The following is a 21,123-nucleotide window of genomic DNA, read 5'->3' as shown; positions in this document are numbered from 1 at the left end:
GTTCAAATCGTGATGGGGCATGATGGCACGGAGACTCAGTATCTTGAGGATTATATAGGCCCGTGCCAGCAGCCCTGCTTGCCAAATCCTCTATTCTTCAAATGGAGTGAAACTTTTAGGATATAGCTACTTCAACTAACTAGGTCAATAAAAGACATGTCACATTAGGCTTCAATTTATATAGTGTGTCTCAGTTGTTCATCAGCGGTGTGAACAGCCAACCTCTCCGCCAAAATCGCCATCAAGGTTCATCGTGCAAGTCAATTACCGGCATGAAAGCATCAAATGGCACTTGCTCACCGCAATACGCCACTCAAGATGTCAGCAATGTCAACAGACCATGTATATATTTCCGAGTTTAGATGAGGCTAGTCAACAATGTTCACCGTAAACGCTCGCTTTCTCTCTCGCGCGTGGTACTAGTATTGCAATTTAACATGAACATCGTGCTCAACTTCCTGGATGCAACCGTCCTTGACAATGTTTACTTGTCAACGGAAGGGTTGGCTCAGTTCATGTGCTCACCTTGCGAAAAGCACTGTCATGCCTTCACTTCAAATCCTCTTTCCAAAAGTCAACAAGGCCTTTGCGCCTTAGCGACAGACCCAAACACCTGGCATAGGCAGAGTCTAGCTCGCCAAAGTCTCAGTATATTTCTGCTAACATGGTAAGCATTTTATCAGGCCAATATCCCGATGCATCAAGAACTAAAATTTGAAATAGGGGCTCAAGCTCGTTCTTTTACCTCCTTTTCGGCTCTATATGCTACCGTCGAAACTTTGACCAGAGACTGAGAAACAACCCAAAATTTCGCCCAAATCAGATACGTGCCGAAGTGATGGACTCTCTATATGCCTTGTTAGGGCTGAACATTTTGACGGTGCCGATATTCGTCGCCCAAGTCCAGGGCTACGCCAAAATATACAAATACGGATCGGCTAGCATCTGGTACGAGGTTGCGCAATATCCTTTTTTTGTATTTTTCAGCGACACATGCATGTACTGGCTGCATCGTATGTTCCACTACCAACTCTTGTTCAAGATGTGTCACTGGAAACATCACCGGTAAGCTACTTCACTGCGGTCGGGTCCATTCTTGTGCTAAGTTCACTAGCTATGTTATCCCCACACCATTTTCGGCATATGCGTTTGACCCATTGGAAGCTTGGATCATGAGCCTGCCGATTTACGCCTATAGCTTCATCTGGCCGATGTCAGACGTTGCACAGCTTATTGTCTTTGCCGCGACTAACATCTGGACGTTCTTGCTGCGTAAGACCCAACATTCACATGTTGCCTCTGTTGATAATCACACTAATAAATACCAGACGATAATCGGGACCAGTTTCACACAGTTCATCACAAGAGCATCAATTTCAACTTTGGGCAGTTTCTGGAGTTGTGGGATCACCTGGGGGGCACATATATTGATCCAAAACGTTTCTTCAGCACGTCTAGGACTAAGGAGTATCATTAATTCCTGCGGCGCGTATATTTGCCCAGGTTCGGAACTGGAAATTTTCGGCACGCGCAGGACAAAGGAAGGGTTACCGTTGCAGTTCAACAAACGGAGATAAATGAACAACAACCAGTTCAGGCGTTTTTGCTGGCATGCAACGGGGTGATTGATGTTTGTGGGATTTTACGTTTGTTGTCAATACATGGCTGAACATTGAGTTCACTTAGTTTCCCATTGCGCTTCAGTTGCCCAAGTCCATGATATAAGCGAATAAAAGTCGAACAGCGTACATCATAGAGTGTAAGAACACAGCATGCATGGGTTCAAACCAAGTAAATTCAGCACCTAATTACCTACTGTTATTGATTTGTCGTATCGAACAATACCGTGAATGTCCATTACCCCTAGTCATCCATCACCTGTGCTGCACATTTGAGAGAGAACAGTGTGCGCATAGTGCCTTGACTCCTTGAGAATCACTCATCGACGCCCACCTTACATGCCCTCATGCCCTCGTCTAGAGGATCATTTATCGCATATTTTAACAAACGCTTATCTCTAGAACACATACAGGTCGTCGTGCGCTTCCACATATATCGTGCTGTAACCAAGAAAGATCATGGTCAGTTCCGAAACCGTAGAATATGTATATAATGTCGTGCTCAACCTGGATTGCAACCATCATCTCAAAGTCATCCTCAACCTCAATTCCAAGCACTATCACAAGCAAATTCTCAAACTGCCATTTCGAAAAGTCGATACGACGCAAAGTCATACCTTATCCCCGGTTCTTGTCCACAACATTGCATCCCAGAAGTATCATAAACAGCTTCAACGAACCCAACAGCAAAACATGTGCTCTTCCTCCAGCAATGCGCAGGCACCGGATAGCATAGTCACGTCGCCGTGCAGTGCAACAAACAAACAGCGTCCCACGCCTTCCAATCTCAAATGTAGATGCATTTGTGGCTGCAGGAACAGCGTACCAGACGCTAACCAATGCTGGTGCACCGACTGCGTAAATGGTGAACACTGCCTACCTTAATCGCAGATGAGTTCGCTAAAGCCCGGCATGATCTCTTGACATCGTTAATATCTACCGCGTCTATAGGATTTCGCGAGATAGTACGAGTTTTAGAGGATCGTGGATGAGCAGTCGGATTGTATCATTGCCTGATCACCTACCACGGACCAGATAAACATTTCAAACGCTCAACAAGTGGGGACTATTTGGGACAAAATTGTGAAATGGAGCGTGGATGAAGATGAAGGGAATGGCCATCAAGCAATGCACGCCACAGAGTGGCAGAAATAATACACTTAGTTTTGAGCCAACCGATTAGCTCTACAATTGCCCAGTGATTTTGACCTGTGGTATCCGAAAGTTCTGTGAATATCCAACGTCCGTGTTGCCTATCATCCATGCTACACATTCAAGGGAGAACCGCTTGTTAGACCACTGGCTTGACTCCGTGAGAATCACTCCTTGATGTTTTTTTGCCTCCTATGATCCCGTCTAGGCGATCCTCAATCACAGATTGTGACACACATTCAGCCTTGGGGCCCATGAACCAGTAAGTGACTGTGAATGTATAAATTTTCAAGTAATCAATGACAATTGTTGATATAATGCTGCAGACTAAAGGGTTCACAGCAACTCCAGGAGCAACCGTACCAGGCGTATATAATGTCACCATCGGCCTCAGTGCTAGATACCATCTCAACCACCCTCTCAAACTCGTTTCCACAGAGTCAATCCATCATAGACCATACTTTATCTTCAAGTCTCATCAGCTACGTTGCACACTCAGATCAGCATAGACAACGTCAACGACAATCCAACAGCCAAGATGTGTTCTCCCTCCAACAATACGTACGCATCCGATGCACGAGACGAGTCGGCGTGCGGCAGCACACATACACAGCCTGTCAACTTTGCCAACGCCTGCTGTACATGCCACTGTGGTTGCAAAAAGATCGTCAGGAACACTCTCTGGGGTCTTTGTGAGGACTGCTTGAAGGATAAACACCTCCCGCCACCCCAAACGACATAGCTGCCTCGTGGCAGTAACTCTTCACGTACGGTGATATGATTCACGGTTTTAGAGATTCGCAGGACAATGGGAGATTTGGAGGATCATGGATGAACAGTTTGGCTCTATCCAATACTTGACCGTCGATCAAAGACAAGATATTTATGTCAAATGCTCAACAAATGGGCCTATCTGGGGCGGAATTGCGAAAAGGAGTGTGGTGGCAACTCAGCAGACGGTTTAGTTAGTGGTTATATCCTAGAGAAGAATAAAAGGGGCCTATGGTACTATGAAATTGGTGTTGTTTCGTGGTCCTATCCTATTTGAACGCTCTCTGACAGAGGATAAACGACGGGAAATGTCATTAATCCTGCTCTATTACAACATAGTTCCCGGTGACCATAGTGAAGAATTGGTGAAACGAGGCTTCGTCAGCAGACAGTCTCTCCTATCAAGTATCAGTATTTCCATCACCAATAGAAGAAGTCAGACATACGCGAGGGTTGTATCTCAACACGCGGTTCAGCAAATCAAATACTTCATCACTGACATTACTTTCATTTTCAGGGGTGATGAAGCTTGACCATGGACGTCGCGGTTGATACTCCAATTGTGAAAGAATGTGTTCGTCAAGCTCGATTTCAAACTTGTCGAGGAAGTCAAACAACTCGTCTGTGCCGAGAACTTTGGAAATTTTTACCAGCATATCAGATATACTGTTGCCGTGGAAGAACGGCTCTTTTCTAAAGACCAAAGATGCCAATACGCTTCCAAACCCCCACATGTCTATACTGAAGTCATATTTCCGATAGTCAACGAGTAACTCCGGGGGCTTGAAGAGCGAGACCCGGACACTGTGGTCCTCACCAGGGTCCCAGAATTTAGCAGAACCCCAGCCAACTAGTCGCAGCTAGTTTTGATTTAGTAAAACCGTACTTTCCGGAGAAGGCTCGACGCTCACCTGCTTAGTCTGGGGATTAATTACGATGTTGTGCGGTCTTATATCTCGGTGCATTACACCATGCGAGTGGCAGAAGCATATTGCCTCAATTAGCTCGGAGGCATAGTACTGGATATCGCCCATGCCGAATTGAGGAAATAGTTGTCGGAAATCCGTGTGGTCTACCGCCTCAAGTACCAAGGCTCGTGGCACTCCCTACACACACTGGTTAGCTGATTTGATCTTGTCCTGTAAAAAGCAGCATCACAATAACCTCATCATCATTCAAGGTCTCAAAATACGAAACGATATTCCGTCCTCCACGTAAGTGCTGGAGCATTTGGATTTCTCGGTCAATTCTGTTCCGGGTTCGTCTAAACACCTTGATGGCGTATCTTATATCACCAACTACATCGTCGGCTTCAAAAACAACGGCATTGCGCCCTTTGCCTTGACAGTTAAAGTTAGCAGAAAGTGGAGGCGATATTTGCTTTCTTGTGAGTACCTAGCTGTCGCAACAGGGTATAGTTGCAACATTTGACTACCTCTTGATTAGAAAACGTCCGGAATAACTTCTGGTTGCCGTCATACCCGTGTCCAGGTCCAGTTCCCCATTTTCTGGTAACGTCACTAGTGGTTCGAGCCGACCGGGCATAGTAGCTCTCCCAAAACTCCAAAAGAGAATTGTGTAGTTATGGCTACCTCTGCTGCATCAGGCACACACGGAAACAGAACTAATTGCAGCCCAGTGCGGGGATTTTGATGCCTTCCTGCGCCACTGGTCACGCGATGTCAGCAAGAGCAAACATTCTGGCCAACAGACATTCGACAATGAAGTGGTACCGAACACATTAACTAGTCGTTGCTCTTTGAATCTACGTTCGTTTTGTAATTTAGTGGCCAGTAGCTCTGGTGTTTAAACCTTATTCCCTTCTTTGCCCTGCATTTCCAAGAAGTTCTAGTTTCAGCCACCAAGGGATACTGTTATTTTTGGTTCGCCCCAGTTCAGCACAAGGGCGGCCTGATTCCGCCTTGGCCGAAATTAATTGCTTCAATGTTGACCCCTCCTTCTCAGCCCTACACAGGGAATGTCATGGCGGGGTGAATAGACTTGACTTTACGGAGCAGTGTTTAGCACGACCAGAGGAGAGCATGTAGAGAGTACCCTGACCAGCGCCTACATATGACGGCCGTTACATGTATAACACGAGTTGAACCTTTGTTTCTCGTGTGTTCGTTACCGACCAAGCTCGGAGTTGAGCATCGAGCATTTCCGCACCAGAGTTACGATGTTCACAAGGTGTACCTGGACAGTCCATGAACAACCTCCCCATCCTCCGAAACGAACCGCTAGAAGATCGTGGCGCAGCCATCACTTACCCCAGCCAATACCCGGTCAACAGGCTGCCTCTCAAGTGCCTTGGCGAAGTGGTCAACGAATGAACTATGTGGGACAATCGCACAGCTTCACAGCCGCACTGGAGCTTTCACAGGTCTGTGTTGCTAACGGCTTGTCAGCGTCTGATTCATTGGCCGGACAGGGTTCCTTGGGTTGAGCTAATGCGTGAAGGGCTTCTGGTACTCACCACCTGTTGATCTTCCATTCAAGGGGAGGCCTCAAGCTGAACTGAAAGCTTACTGCTAGCACGAGGTTGTGGTTGGATTCTTATATATGGCGCTTACCCATGCCGGATGTTGAAGATGGAGTTATGCCTCACTCACCTCGACCCTGACTGAGCTTCACAGATTCAAGCCCTTGCGCGACAAGTCATCATGAACTCTCAACCACCTCCGCCAGGGCAGGGCGGCCAGTATTACGGATACCAGGGAGCTCCTCCACCTGGACAGCAACCATATCAGCAACAAGGCTACTACAACTACGGTCAGCAACCACCTCCAGGGCAATATTCAGGACAAGCACCACCGCCTGGCCAATATCCCGGCCAAGGTCCTCCTCCGCCAGGACAGTATCCGAATCAGCAATATCCCCCTGCCGGTGCTCCTCCACCACAAGGACAACCGCCATACCAAGGTCAACCACCATATGGTGCTCCTCCAGCTGCTCCGTATGGTCAAGCTCCCTATGGACAACAGCCTCCGCCTCCTGGTGGTGCGCCAGCGCCTTATGGCCAGCAACAGCCGGGGTATCCGCCGCAGCAATATGGAGGCATGGTAAGACACCCTCAGTCCAAATTCTGTAAATAACTTTGTAATGAACTAATGTTTGTCGAAAGCAACAGCCACCAAATCAGCAATGGCAGCAGCCTCCTGCGGGCCAGCCCTACGGCGGTTATCAAGTCCAGCCGACTCCAGCATCTCCTGGATACGATCCGGCGCAGAAGCAATGGGCACAGCACGTCGACACTACCCTTGACGCGGAGACTTTGCGCAAAGCGATGAAAGGCTTTGGGTGTAACGAACGAGCCATCATTGACGTGTACACCATGAGCAAGTACCAGAACCCGTGGGCCATGCAGCAACTTGTGCGAGACTACAACAGCCGATTCATGCGGGATCTCGCCAAGGATATCGAGTCCGAAACTAGAGGCGACTTCGAAACAGCCCTTTTGGCGCTCACCCGTGGACCGCTCGAGAATGAGGTGTTCATGCTTGAGAAGGCATTGAATCGCGCCGGAACTGACGAAGAAGCCCTCAACGACATCCTTCTGTGTCGCTCCAATGCCGACATCCGCGCCATTGTCGCAGAATACCGCAAGAGACACGGGCGTGAACTTCTCACCGAGATCAAATCCGACGTCGACGACACTCTGTTCCGTCTGTACAGCATGGTTCTCTCGGCCAACCGAGCAGAGGATGCAGCTCCTGTAATCCCGGCTGAGATCGACCAGAAGATTACTGAGTTGCAGCGCGCGACTGAGGGCCAAATTGGCGCCAATGCAGTTGCGGTTGCTCAAATCCTGACCAGCTCCAATAGCTCACAGATTCATGCCATGAGCGACGCATACCAGAGAAAATATCACCGCAACTTGCAGGATGTTATTGAGAAGGAATTCCGCGGTGACATGGAGGACGCACTGCTGTTCATGTTGACCTCTGGCATGGATCGGGGCAAAGCCGATGCGCAGGGTATTCGGAGTGCTGTAACGAAGACGATAAGGAAGGACAGGATTTTGATCAATCGCGTGTTTAGATTGTACCTTGATCGGGGTCGGTTGGATGCTGCAAAGGCGGCATACAAGAGGTTATATGGCGCGACGATGACCAAGGATTTGAGAGAGTATTTGTCGGGAGATTATGAAAACCTTTTGGTTGCGATGACGGGGAAATAAGTTATGATGGATGTTTAGTATGACTTGTGTAAGACTTAGTGAGGTTTTTCTTTAAGGGCTGTCTCTTACTGTTGATTATGGTATGTAGTGATGTGCTGCCTACTTCAATTACATACATGTTGTCTGACACAGTTGCGTCTAACCCGTATTGCTCATGTTCTCGACATATGTGATCATCTTTCCATGAGACTTGGCATTTCACAGGGAAAAGGGGAACATAACACCTCCCAACGTGATGAAATGGAGAGAGAGCATAGTTCCAACAAAATCCTGTAAACTCCGTACCCAGATGAGTGACAACATATACCTCATGCAGCAGGGACACTAAAGCAAAGAACGGAATATCTCTGACTCCAAGGGATTTAGCAGCAGGAAAAGACGCGTTATTGTGGATGGCTCTAAAGCATACGTACATGGTAAACCCCCTTGTCCATTAGTCGAGTATCAACGAAGCCGCGCTTCTTATCACCGAATCTGCAAGTCCATTGATAGAGCTGCGGTAAGTGAGGAGACGCTCTTACATGCATTTCAATCTATCTATGACTAAAACCCCGCTTTTGATGCTCTTTACTGGCGATCGCTCGGTTGACTCGGCGATGGCTTGATGTATAAGCTTATATCAGTAAGGGGTTCAGGATATCGGAAACATCCCGAGCAAGTCACTTATTGTGCCGTCCTGTAACATTTCGGTAAACATTTAGACTCATCTAAAGGCTCTTAACTAAACAACACACGCCTCGCAAATATCTATTAATTCTTGTTTCGGGATTGACGGGTCGTTAAAAGGACAACAACAGGTTAGATGAAGCGGTGGTTGGGCTATCTGACCGCACGCAGCGTTGTAAAAGCCGTTTCGTAGGTGCAACCTGGAGCATACTCAGTTCAAGACACTTGACATACTGCTTAAGGATATTCCCGAGATTCGTGGCCGTGTCCGACGATCCGATGATTCATCTGCATCTAAGCTTACGTCGGTGTTACTCTGTGTTGGTTATTCGAGAAGCTCTCCAGCTTCATTGGCGCATGTGAGGTCTCCATTTGCATTTTGAGCGGCACGGCATTATACCAAAGGATTCAAGATCCACCAAATTTCTTCAACTATTGGCTTCATTTCTCTTTTCTGTATCAAACCAACAGGAACAACAGCTCATTGTTTTACACTGTGACGTAGTTCTGTCTTAGTTACCTTGGGGAGTTCCGACACACTCCGTGATGGCAATGAATAATCACTTGACAAGACCATTCCACACTGAGAATTTCTACTATAAAAGAAGCTTTGAATCCGGTCTTCAGCCCAGCTTCTCTAAGATAAGTCGAAGACGTCAAACCCTCACAACAGCTTAAACATATCCCCTTCAACCTCCCTTCAAAATGAAGTTTGCATTTGCCATCATCGCAGCTATTGCTGGCCTTGCCATTGCCAACCCTGTAGCTGAACCAGTCAACAACGATCTGGCTGATAATCTTCTCGAGAAGAGATGCAAGGGCGGTGATGACCACTGCTCCAGGGACGATGAATGCTGCAGCGTAAGTTACCCATCCTGGCAATGTTCGACTCTCAGTACTGACTATGATGAACGTAGCATAAATGCACTCACGTAAGTTTGTGACGATCAGTTTATTGCGAGAATTGTTGTGCTAACCCATATCCTCAGCGATATGCTAGCGTTTACCGATGCGTAAGTGAACACGGACTCCAGATATTTCTATATTCATGCAACTCTAACTTATACCCTTATTCAGGACTACTAAGGGACCTTTCAGAGCTTCCGTTGCAGGTCATCTGCCTCTCATTCTGGGTATCCATGGCGGTCACATATTAAGCTCCTAAGTAGATAGTCGACCTCAATATGCGCGGCCTCGCACATTTGGCATATTACGGTTTACCCTGTGATCGGAGAATGGAAATGTGACGTGTGAAATATGTCTTATGTTTTTTGCAAACAGATCCGGCCGTTGTCATTGCAGATGTTAGATCAGTGTACACTACCGGCCAAGTCACAGGACCTGCAAATAGGGTGACGATAATGTCTTTCCACTTACAACCTGATAGCCGCGATCCCTCAATCCAGCCAAAAATCCTCCAAATTCTGCAAAAACTCCAAATCCACATCAATAAAGCTCTTCCACAGATCAACCTCCCTCAACCACGGCTTCGTCTGCATAACAAAAGTAACAGCCGTACACATCTTCAGCAACTCTTCAACATCCTCCGCCATCACCAGAATCAAGTCCGCGCGATGGGTCACCCGGCCCCCAAACTGCTCCCGGAACAAATCCAGCCTTCGTCCAACAGTATGGTGAATACTAAACTCACTTCCAGGCATGTCCTTTGGCACAAACTTCCACTGCCAAGATCGGCCAACACTATCGAGGAAGCTTGTTCCCAGCCTATTCTGCAATCCCACCATCAGAGGGTAGAAGTGTGGTGCCGACCAGAGTCGGAGAAGTGCAAAGCGAGCGTGTGGTTTTGTTTTGGCAAACTTCTGGGCGAGAGGGAGCATTGCGGGAAATTGACTGGGAGGAACGAATGAAGGAGGATAGGCGACGGGGAAGTTGCCGTAGCGATCGTGGTAGTTGATGAAGAGGTCAAGTTTGTCGGGACGATGTGGCTCGGTGTTGGCCGTGGCTATTCCGGAGACAATTTGCATGTCGTTCTGGGCGTATAACGGTGCGATGACGCCCGCTCGATATACTGTGCCTAGTTAGTTATTGTCCCAGCATGAGAGATGACTTGAGTGGTTGAACGAACATTGAGCGACGACAGGTCGAATTGCCAAGCTCCAATCGAAGGGATATTTATCAGCAAAGTAAGATGACTTTTTGAAGAACTCGTCCCATTTTGCCCAAAACTGTTTCGAGCGATACTTGTAGCTTGTTGGGTCTCTTCTATCTGGCCGTGACGCCTTCCGCTGTTTGGGATCAAACAATGGCGACTTTTTGAACTCTTCGAATGGAGTGGACTCCATGAGTTTCGTCACGAGCTCAGTCACTTCCAGTCCCGGAAAGAACATAGCCATGATTACGAAAGCTCTGACAATATCCTGAACGATGAAGCTGTGTGGCCACGGTGCGGCCGGGTCTGGAGAGTAATCGTCATCATCTGCGCGCACCTGAAGCCAGTCCATTGTGTCTGCGATGAACCAGATCCAGTCGGTTGATCCAGAGTGTTCACAACCGAGCAAGGCGTCAATCTTCCCTTGAACCTCGGAATACTTCTCCTTGCTCCCGGGTTCGACGTCTCCATCATGAAATGACTCTTTAAACTCTACACATGGGCGTCAGCACCTACTGATCAAGGGTCAAGGACTGGAAGTTTACTCACCAGCAGACCTATCTCGTTCCATTGTTTCCAGGGTTTCATGCTCTCCAAATCGCTCTTCAAACGATGCGCCCAAATGCTTGGCGTCGATGCCAGTTCCGTTGAGGAGCTTGCGACGTTCTCCGCTAGGCTTCCCGCTTTTGAGAAGCTTCATTCCAGACTCCCAAATAGTCGGTAAGTCCCAGAGCGCATCTTTGTCGTTATTTAAAGCACTCGGTACCGTTTGAGGGCCATTGTCCTCCAACTCCATCCTGGCCATATTCCTCATAACATGCTTGACAGTACTAGGTAAAACTCCGCTCTCAATGCGATTGACCCCATTCTTCATCTCTCGAAATGGCGCATCTTGTTTGTCGGAAGTCAGATCATTCGGAAACAATACCCTATCCTCAGCAACGTTGGCATCGTTGTAAAACAGGTAAGGTGATGCGGCAATATCGTCTGACGCATTGCGACTCGTCACTGTCTCCCCGTTAATATTAAAGAGCACAAATTGGTTCCGTTCATCCATCAGTTTGTGCCAAAGAGTTTGGACATCTTCGCCTGCTTTGATTTGCCGTGTGCGCATCGTGTCATCTTCCCTGGTGAGTGTTCGCAAAAGTGGCTCCATGTGTGCATATACGTCTCGGGGATGCCTAATACGCCATGCATTCTTAAGTTCCTATCGCAATAGAGTTAGCAAACATTGATTTAGGTGTCATAAAGGGGCTGTTACATTTATGATGACGTTATAGGTATCCATGGACGATTGACCAGGCGCAAAGTCCCAGATGTAGATGTCGTAGTAGTCTTCGAAGCTAAACCACCATTTTCGCAACGAGTCCAGCATATCGAAGTACTCGGGGCCGACCTCCAACACATTCGCGAATTCATTCTTTGAAGCCCGTCCAATTCCCTGCTTCTTCCGATAAGTCCATAGGTGTTCTTCCGGCGGCGCAGTGATGACACGGCCAGTCTTGCCGTCCCGCACCAAAACTAACACTTCTCCAGCTCGCATCAGAAGGTATTGGAGAAATCGACGGGTCACAGGATCATTGCGCTTCATGTGACCAACTATGATGTTTCGCGTTTCAACTATATCATGCTGACGCCGTAGTTGGCTCCGACCACCAACCTGATGATGATGCGTATGTTGCTGGGCGTCAAAATCGAGAAAGTAAGGGAAGAAACTGAGTTCCTGGAGTTGTTGGATGAGCCTATTGCTTCCCCAGGAGACCCAGTTTGAAGCAGGGAAGAATTCCCACAAGGTGAGGAGGTTCAGGTCTGAGAACTCGGCCCAATTTCGACAGAGCTGGATTGCATTTTCGAGACTACAATCCTTGGCCATGACGGAAAATTGAAGCCAACCGTCGCGAGACATTGCCTTTTCGCTAGCATGATTCCAAATAGTTTGGCCGCAAATTGTCACCTTTGTCTTTCTTGGTCGAGTTTTCCTTTCTTTCGGTGGAAGCAGCCCGCTTTTGATGAGATACTTCCGCAACAACCAGTCCGCAGAATGAAGCTTCGAATACCGTCTGTTCTCTGTAAAAAGCTCTTCCCATGTTTCATCGTCGTCATCTTCTTCACTCTCATCAACCTCATCATCAGTAACATCATCGTTTTCCTCGTCCACCGTATCTCTACGGGCAAAGTCAGCGCATGCATCTCTGATAACTTGCAACGCCGGCTCTGCAACCTTCAAACAAAGGTCACGCAAGTCCGATTCGGCAACATCAGCGTCGTTGAGGAACTCTTCTACGCTACTAGCTCGAAGAGCCGCAGGCAACAAAGACGCCTGGGCTAAGATAAGGCGGCTGAAAAGAAGTCGCTTGATTTCTCTAATGTCGCTGACAACAGACTCAACCTCGTCATTCGTCATTGGTGCCGTCTTTTCGTGAGTCTCATGAGGGTTCGCTAGCGTGCCGACGATCTGAAACCCCCAAACTTCGTCGTAGTTCTTCTGGACTCCTTCAATCAATCGTTTTCTCATCTCCGTTTCTGTTTCGATGTTGCTCTTGTCTAGCTCTCCCAGTTCAACGGGATCATAACCTTCGTTGCTTTCCTGCATTGCCAGAAGTCTGCTCTGGCCTTTGCTAGCTGCCACCTTGGAACCCAAAGAGTTGCGGGCGGCGCTAGATCTTGAAGCTGCGCCTTTTGCCTTTGACTTTTTCTTTCCTTTGGTGGCGGGTGGCTGGCTCTCCCCGTCGACACCAGCATCAGGTGTTTGAGCCGCTTGAAGAGGCCTGGTTTTCGCCATCATCCAAGACTTCCATCCACAGGAAGTGCTTGATCAAGTCAATGTAGCGATATCGTTTGTCGTTTTCAACATCCTCAATCGGATCCCACGCCTCATCGTCGTCCGCATCTTCGGCCAACATACGCTCTTGATACGCATTGTCGAGGTAGGCATCTTGTCGCAACTTCTCCTCATTTTCCCGCATGCGGTCCAGTCTAGCCTGGAGATTCTTCATGTGTCGTTTAAACAGAGCAGCTTCCTGCTTAACCTTCTTCTGCTCCTTCTCCCGATTTGCCTCTTCCTCTTCTTGCACTTCGCGAACCCAGGCGTACCACTGTTCTTTATGATACAACACCTCAGCGGTTCTCTTCTCAAGAGCTCCCAAAGCGCGCAGCACAGTATGCCGCTGGCTGCTGAGCTTGTCGAGGTATGCCTGATGGCCGTAGTCAACCTCGAGAGGGTAAAAGTACTGATGGTGCAGCTTTCGTGCGTCGATAACCTTGCAAAGCAAGACGTATTTGTCGAATAGGTGGGAGTGCACCGCTCGAAGAACATCTTCGTCTTTGATAGCTGCAAAAGTCTCGTTTGCAAGAGGTGTTTTGCTACTTTTCAGATACGCAGGAGCTTCGTCATCTATCGCGTCCAGCCGAGCATTTCGCCTTTTGTAACCCTTGTACAGTCCAAAAGCCTGTTTGGCATGGAGCCTGCAAAAGAGCCCATTCACATTTGTGGCAACATCTTTGCATTTCCCGCCATCAGATAGTCGCAATGCCTATTTGCCGGGTTGTCTCACGGTCAGTGCTTTGGTCTAGTCTTATCATAGCTTGTCTGTTCAGAGTTCACCATACCTGGCAAGGGGGCTGATCGGAAGTCATCACGATATGAATCTCAAATCAATCGACGAAATGTAACAAAACATGATCAAAATCCTTCATTCACGCACAGTCACTCGGTTCATTAGAGTTGACCCCGCTCTGCTCCTTGTGTGACGTTGAAGGCGGTCTGGTGTCAAACTCAACCAGACATTTGTCTACATGTCTGGTGGCGTGAATTGACTTTGACTCCACTAATATTTCTCTACCCCTGACTAGGACGGAGAATCTACCGGATCTGTTCCTGGTTAAATGCATCTTGATTCAAGAATTCATTTGTCGTCGCAGTTGAGCTTCTCTACCAACCATGATTGACCACCATATTGAATAGCCGATGTCTCGTGGCCAAGCATTCATTTTGCGACCTTTTGTATTAAAGTGATATAAATCATAGCTCATATCTAAATTCCCTATTTTGGAGGTCAGTCAAGTCCAAAAACTCATGATTTTCCTCCACAGCATACGCATCACCAACTGCCGCCTTCTCCTGGTCGCGTTTCTTGTTCCGTCTATCGAGGACCCATCTCATTGCATAAAGATCAACAACGCACAGAAAGTAAATAATACAGATCGAGATCTTGGCTGGCAAATACCGTGGCGCATCCTTTTTTTGAAACGTCTGCGGTGAAATAATGTTGCCCACGGTGTACGCAATGGTTCCAAGACACGCCACCGTCACCTTCTTAGTCGAACCAGCAACATTTGTGCTTTGCAACCCGAGAATTGTGGTCCAGCCAAGAGGAATGCCGCCAGTCAAATAATAGCCAATTAAAGCAGGAACTTTGCTTGTTGTGGCCATCAAGATCGCACCAACGATTGCCGGGATATGGCCGGCGATGCACCACCATATTCGCTGTCTGGTCTTCATCGCAAACCAGGTGAAGCCCACCAAGACGACAATCTCATATGCACCCAGCGGCGTGACGAGGATGAGAGATTCTTGATTCGTATATCCCATGCCCTTGACGAGTAAATTCCCGAAACTGGTAGCTGTCGAGTTTGGGATGTTGGCTGCGAAGATCCAGAAGCAATACAGCCAGGTCATTGAGTCAGTCAACGCTTCTTTGACTTGACTCCATTTGAACTTGTCGGACCCAATGCCCTGCTCATTACTTCGGATTCGCTGAATGTGAGCTGCTTTTTCTTCAGACGACAAGAAGGTTGCTGTAGCCGGCGAATCGGGGATAAGGAAGTAGAAAGCAATGCCGACCAAGGAAGTAAGAATTCCCAAGAATAAAAAGATGATCTGCCATCCTTGGAGAGCAGCATTCGGGTCACTTCCAACATGCTTGGCAACTCCATAAGCAAAGAATCCTCCAAACATCTGTGCCGCTCCACAGACTGAGAACCAGATGCCAACGCGGAACGCCTGCTCGCCCTTTGTATACCACTGAGAAGTGAAAAGCACCCAAGCCGGCACAACGGCTGCCTCAAAGACTCCCAGTAGAAATCTACACACGAGTAGAGAGGCATAGTTTTTGCACGCTGCAATGCATGCTAGAACAATTCCCCAGAGAAAGACATTGATTGAAGCATACTTGGCGAGAGGGAAGAGCTGAATCAGTCGTATGGTAGGGAATTCGAAGGCTAGCTGACCGAAGAAGAATATGGAAGCAGCCCAATTAAACTGATTCCCAACAAGACCCGTTGCTTCTTGTATACCTGTCACGCTGGCGTATGAAATAGACGTCTTGTCGATGTATTGTAAGAAATACACGATGCAAATCAGCGGCATAATATGCCAGTCAATGCGGCGCACGAGACGCTTCTCCTGTTGTGGATCGAGAGGACCGCTAAGAACTCCTCCTGTTTCATTCAGAAGCTGAAGAGCTGCGTCGGCCCCTGAGGCGACATTTTGACTGGGTTTGGGCTGATGGGAAGTCGACGCATTCTCACCAGATTTGGATTTTGGCGTTTTCTCATGTTGGGAGTCAGAGCTGTGAGCACTTGGTGAGCGCTGAGGGCTGGACTTTTCTTCCGCCATTTTGATATGTATCGAGACGGGCGAGAAGCACTTTAGGGAACGACGAATGCTCCGAACCGCCTTCTTATATCGAAGGATAACGTCGGCGAACTTTTCTGGGATCCACCAGGGCCATGTAAGCGCGAGCACATCATCGTGAAAAGGCTCCATATCGTTTTGGACCCGCCATATGGAAATATCATCAACAGTTTTAAGCTTATTTAGTTGGTGCGTGAAGAAACTCAAAAGTTTGCAAGGTCTTTCTTTTGCTGAACACTACCTGACGACCGGATTGAGTATGCTCATCTGCATTACCTTCTTTTATCTCTTGTATGCTTTATCAGTTTGTAAGAAGAGCAGCCATTGTCTCCTTCCCAATGGAGAGCCAACTCACATCGACAGCCGACGTGGGGCGACTCTGAGCACGTCATAAACTAGCGACACGGCGACAAGGCAGTTGTCAGGTCATGTTGGAAATAACCGAGGGCATGGATGAGATTCAGGTTATGACTCAATTCAGGAAATGCAGCACACATTCGAAGACTCTACGCACCCGAACCAAACGATGGGTGATGAGAGACCTAACCCACCACTCAACACTGCAAAGAGCTCAACTCATGCTTCTGACAACTTACAGCGCGCATAACAAGTCATCCAATGATCCCAGGCTTAGAATCACATTGAAATACTCGCCTAATGAATATTTCCTAACCAATAGTATCAGTAAGGCTAAACGGAAATGAGAAATGCGGCTTCAAATGTCAGCGTCTCTAGGGTAAGTTTAAATGGCTCTTATTTTCGCCTATGTGAGCTTGATGGAGATGACATTGGCTCAGAGATTATGAAACCATGAGTCTGGGTTTCTCTTATGATTTGACATGTGCAACCAGCTTGGGATGAGTTGATTTGGCGAAGAGTGCTTCCGTCAAGGTAAACCTATAATGATGAATCAACGACAGAAGAATTGGTGTGCCGCCGCGTGGCTACCTACCGCACCATATCTCCCCACAGCTTTCTTACATCCATAAAGCTTTACCATCACTTTGTACACATCGTATGAGAGTTTAATGTTTACCAGTTTACCACGCTCGTTACTTGTAAATGCTTCTACGACCCGCAACTCTATGTGCTAGATCGCAGCACATGCATGCTACTACAACTTCTCTCTTATATCTTCCAATGCCTTGGTAACATCCTTGACATCCTGATGTTCGGATCCTAGAATCCTCACCTGTCTTGGAAGTAAGTTCGAAAGAATGGCTTCTGCTTCTTCCATATTTCCTGTGCCCTTCACCGCTAACCCATATTGCATCTCAGCCCACAAGGTCAGGCGGCTTTCCCCTCTGAAGATTCGTTTCCGCTGCTCTACCACCACGTGAAATGTGTCTCGAGCCTTTCCAAACTTCCCCTGTAGCATGTAAATGCCCCCAAGGATGTTGAGGTGCGCAATCGCGTCCTTCGGCAGCGTCTGCTTCTCATCCCGCTCATTCTCAAGCAATTGTTTCTCGAGGGTGCCGTACAGTGGCTTAGCCTCTTCGTCGCGGCCAAGCCTAACCAATACTTCTGCAAGTGTGAGACGTGACCGCAATGTATGTGGCGAACTCGAGCCAAATTGTTGAGTCGAAAGCTCGAGGGCCAACTCGAGACTCTTCTCGGCCTCTTGAAGCTTTTCTTGACGTGAACAGACCCAACCTAAGGTATCGTAGGCGAACGATAGTGCTGCATTTTGTTCCGGAGAGTGTTCCGAAATAGCCTGGATTAGACTCTCGAGTAGTTCTTGTGCTTCTGCATAGTTTCCATTGCGCTTGAGATCGTCTGCCAATGCTTGTTTTGCTGTGACAATTAAATCCCTGCAGCTTCAGAGCGATGAGAACGCCTCAATAGCTTCCTTTAACTGAGATGCAACCCGATCGCCGTGTTCAGGTAGCCAACTGTATAGTTCGGCCAGTTCAATCCATCGTTGTAGGCATTCGGGAGTATTCGTGCGTTGGTCGGCCCGAACTTCGGCCAGCCGTTTCTCATAAACTGCCTCAAGCCAGCTGTCAAGACTTCTGTTGACCTCCGTCCGTTTGCTTTCGTCAAAGAAGTTCACCATCTGTGATTTCAAGATAGCAAGATGGAAGAAACGGGCATTGATTGGAGGCCGTGGTGGCAGGGCATGGACCGACGAAGGTAGGAATGCTGGGAATAGTTTCGCAACCCACTCCGCTGCATTGTCGGATTGAAAGAAAAGCTCAATTTGACTCTCTAGACCTTTATCGGACCTGCTGAGACTTAGGTGGTGAGCCCAATAAAGAGTAGCGTACTCGGCTAGTGGCCAAAGTTCGCTGAATTCTTTGGGATCTGTAACATCGGCAAGGTTCGAAAATGGCTGGCTTGAGAGATAGCTCAAGAGCGATTTCGTTATGCTGAGATTGTTCTCGCTGGACCAAGCAGGCGTGTCTTGATCTGACTCGGTAGGCTGTCTCTGTAGAAACTCGCGTAGTGAGTGATGGACGAGTTTCACGTAGCCGTCCTCAAATTTGATCAAAGAGCCACATATTTCCGCCGCAACCGCCTGCAGGTCCGTAATGAACATGCCTGTTTCTGTCGAAATTGCGTTTGCGATTTCCGTGGCTGTCATTGGCTTCACTGACAGTACTAGCCAGCGGAGGATGATGTCTCGAAGCAGAATATGTGTCTCGCTGAGATCTTTGACCTGCTGTCTAAACGCTTCTTCATACATTCCATCAAGAGAACCGGGAAGACGCTCAAGCAGTTGTGGTATATTTCCTCCACCGGCCTGTTCACCCAGAACTTTGATCGCAAGTGATGCCCACACGAAAATGCCTTCGGACTTGCTAGCCACAGTAGAGCTGACCAAGTCGGATTCTTGCCCGAGCTGGGGATATTTGGCAACTTCCGACAAACAAAACCGGTTGATGTCTTCAGAAATCTTCGTCGCGGTTACCTGAATGATTGGCGAATCCCTCAGTACACGGAGAATGCTGGCTCGTGGTCGACTAAGCACCAAAAGCCTAACATTGCCCGCCAGTATGGTCGTGAGCTCAACCAGTTTTGACGAGAGGTTAAACTTCTGGTGGGACAAGAACTCATCCGGCACCTCGTCTAGACCATCGACCGCAATGCTCAGGCGAGGGGACTCTTCAATGGTCGAGGTCAGTCCATCCCAGACTCTGTAGGTTGCATCGTATGGTACAGCCCCCTGATCCGGCGACGATTTTTCTACAAGATTAGAGAGTATTGCGCTGAGAGACTCGCTGATTTTGTCTGATTGAACGAGTTGCGAAGCCAGACCGTGAACAATCGATACTGGAGTAGACTGAGCGGCGCAAAACGATGTAAGTACCGTTGAATTAGGGCTTGTTTCGTCAATGTCGCTGGCGATAAAGTCGGCAAGGAATGTTTTGCCTATTCCCACTGGTCCTTGAATCCATAGCACTGGCGATGCGCTCTCATCCCAAGACTTCCAAGCCTGGTATGCCGGCTCCCGACGAATCCATTCACATGTTTCAGGTAGTCTGTGCCGTTTTCGAGCTGCGTCGTCAAGCCATGGCCTGCTTCCAGTGCTGAGCGTCCTTTTTCTGCCTGGGCTTGCCATGAGGTGAATTTGCAATGTCTGTCTGCGCAAGATTCGAATCGTAGCACATCTAGACTAGCTACAAAAAAATGGCACACGAACCGAGAGCGTTAACATATAGGCCGTGAAGCTTAAAATCTGTCACCATGGAATGTCTCCCAATGTGAAGTGGAAAAAGGGAACCCAATGCATCGTCTCCGTGCATTATTCCAGACCAATGTGCGGCACCCAGCCGTAGCTGCAGTGTAGTGGCAAGGCATTCGACACAAAGGGTACATGTCAGAGGAGTCTTTCAATGTGACAGAAGCTGATGATTTGACACTATCAAACGCCACATTTTTCAGCCTGCAGCGTTGGTGGTGTCCTGCGGGTCACACATCAGCGGCATTCACCATGCAGCTGGTTTCATATGGTTGAGAATGGACCATACCAACATACTTGCATGTTGTGAAGCGAGCAAAATGTAAAAATAACGGTTGGAGAAAGCCTCAACAGGCAGAATTACTCAAAGTCAAGTCAATACCTTGTGCTAACTAATGTGAATCTAATAAGGCAACCAGTGCCGCATAAACGCAAGAACAAATACACTTTCCCATCATCCAAAGTTTCTCTCATATTACATGCACTTCAATCGTCCGAGCACGACACTCACTTACATCCGACTACTGGGAAAGTAGACCCGTCGCAACAGGCTCTTTGCCATTTACCTTGGTATGTCGACGAGCTTTTCCGAAGCCAAAGAGGTGTGATAGTGACGACTTCCGATCCTTTCTTGGAGAGTCCGCTTGCCCTCTTGTATTCGCCCTGGGCATCTCCCGAGTGGTACTATTTCGAATAAGCCCTGAGCTTGTCGGTGGACTGTGCTGTCCGGGCATAGTCTCTGCGTTCTTGTCGAGTTCGGTCAACAGCTTCATTGCATCATCCCAAGACATGACTTTTGCGAGAGGCCCATCGGCTTCTGCCTGCTTATAGTAAGCTTGATTCATCAGCGTTCTTTCAAACACTCCGACTTGGTATTCGGCGTCTTCCTCGCCAGCGAGACTGTTCACGGTGCGGCACCAGTCGAGGAAGTACCCTCCCTTGTAATGCACATATCTTTGAGCGGCACTCTTTCTGTTTGTCAGACATGTTCGAACATACGCGCATGGTTTGAATGGGTCTTACTCTGCCGATGTTGATCTCTTTCACGCCGTGTGTGAGCATCGTTCGTTGCAGCTGGCCAATTTCTTTGACGAACTGCGGGTCTCGATTTTTGGGCAGGACCGAAATGAAACCTTTGATGTCGCTCGCCGGTATCTGAGCAGATATTAGCAGCTGTCGAGAGTATGAGGGGATGGAACAAACCTCGATGTCTGGTTTATGTCTATAAGTGATGGGCAGCCCTTCCAGGTAGTTGTCTATAACCCTGCGCACGAAGTTCTCGTAATATCCTGACACTAACTTTGCCCC

General features: G+C 48.1%; 6 protein-coding genes across 6 annotated transcripts; 2 read left to right on the top strand and 4 right to left on the bottom strand.

Annotated features, from left to right (window-relative positions):
* Positions 1 to 3,856: 3,856 nt before the first annotated feature.
* Positions 3,857 to 5,087, bottom strand: VFPPC_08664 (CMGC/CK2 protein kinase; the record flags this gene model as incomplete). The annotated part of the gene is made up of 5 exons (XM_018287336.1): positions 3,857 to 3,940; positions 3,989 to 4,402; positions 4,454 to 4,648; positions 4,707 to 4,882; positions 5,024 to 5,087. The coding sequence occupies 5 exons, from the start codon at positions 5,085 to 5,087 to the stop codon at positions 3,857 to 3,859; spliced, it is 933 nt and encodes a 310-aa protein (XP_018144317.1).
* Positions 5,088 to 6,205: 1,118 nt separating this feature from the next.
* Positions 6,206 to 7,722, top strand: VFPPC_08663 (annexin A7; the record flags this gene model as incomplete). Its single annotated transcript, XM_018287335.1, has 2 exons — positions 6,206 to 6,604; positions 6,667 to 7,722. 2 exons carry the CDS (start codon positions 6,206 to 6,208, stop codon positions 7,720 to 7,722), a joined length of 1,455 nt encoding a protein of 484 aa, XP_018144316.1.
* A 1,371-nt stretch (positions 7,723 to 9,093) lies between these two features.
* On the top strand, positions 9,094 to 9,474 carry VFPPC_16129 (conotoxin domain-containing protein; the record flags this gene model as incomplete). The annotated part of the gene is made up of 4 exons (XM_018293882.1): positions 9,094 to 9,249; positions 9,306 to 9,320; positions 9,378 to 9,401; positions 9,466 to 9,474. The coding sequence occupies 4 exons, from the start codon at positions 9,094 to 9,096 to the stop codon at positions 9,472 to 9,474; spliced, it is 204 nt and encodes a 67-aa protein (XP_018144315.1).
* Positions 9,475 to 9,785: 311 nt separating this feature from the next.
* VFPPC_08662 (MFS allantoate transporter) lies at positions 9,786 to 13,091 on the bottom strand (the record flags this gene model as incomplete). The annotated part of the gene is made up of 4 exons (XM_018287334.1): positions 9,786 to 10,417; positions 10,475 to 10,990; positions 11,048 to 11,705; positions 11,760 to 13,091. 4 exons carry the CDS (start codon positions 13,089 to 13,091, stop codon positions 9,786 to 9,788), a joined length of 3,138 nt encoding a protein of 1,045 aa, XP_018144314.1.
* A 1,103-nt stretch (positions 13,092 to 14,194) lies between these two features.
* Positions 14,195 to 16,265, bottom strand: VFPPC_08661 (MFS allantoate transporter; the record flags this gene model as incomplete). The annotated part of the gene is made up of 2 exons (XM_018287333.1): positions 14,195 to 14,375; positions 14,527 to 16,265. 2 exons carry the CDS (start codon positions 16,263 to 16,265, stop codon positions 14,195 to 14,197), a joined length of 1,920 nt encoding a protein of 639 aa, XP_018144313.1.
* Positions 16,266 to 17,247: 982 nt separating this feature from the next.
* On the bottom strand, positions 17,248 to 19,695 carry VFPPC_08660 (NACHT and ankyrin domain-containing protein; the record flags this gene model as incomplete). The annotated part of the gene is made up of 2 exons (XM_018287332.1): positions 17,248 to 17,898; positions 17,971 to 19,695. 2 exons carry the CDS (start codon positions 19,693 to 19,695, stop codon positions 17,248 to 17,250), a joined length of 2,376 nt encoding a protein of 791 aa, XP_018144312.1.
* Between the last annotated feature and the right edge of the window lie 1,428 nt (positions 19,696 to 21,123).

The sequence above is a fragment of the Pochonia chlamydosporia genome, chromosome 4, assembly GCF_001653235.2.
Source record: "Pochonia chlamydosporia 170 chromosome 4, whole genome shotgun sequence".
In the NCBI taxonomy this organism is placed as follows: domain Eukaryota; kingdom Fungi; phylum Ascomycota; class Sordariomycetes; order Hypocreales; family Clavicipitaceae; genus Pochonia; species Pochonia chlamydosporia.
The sequence above is the reverse complement of the archived record's forward strand: the minus strand, read 5'-3'. Positions and strand labels throughout refer to the sequence as shown.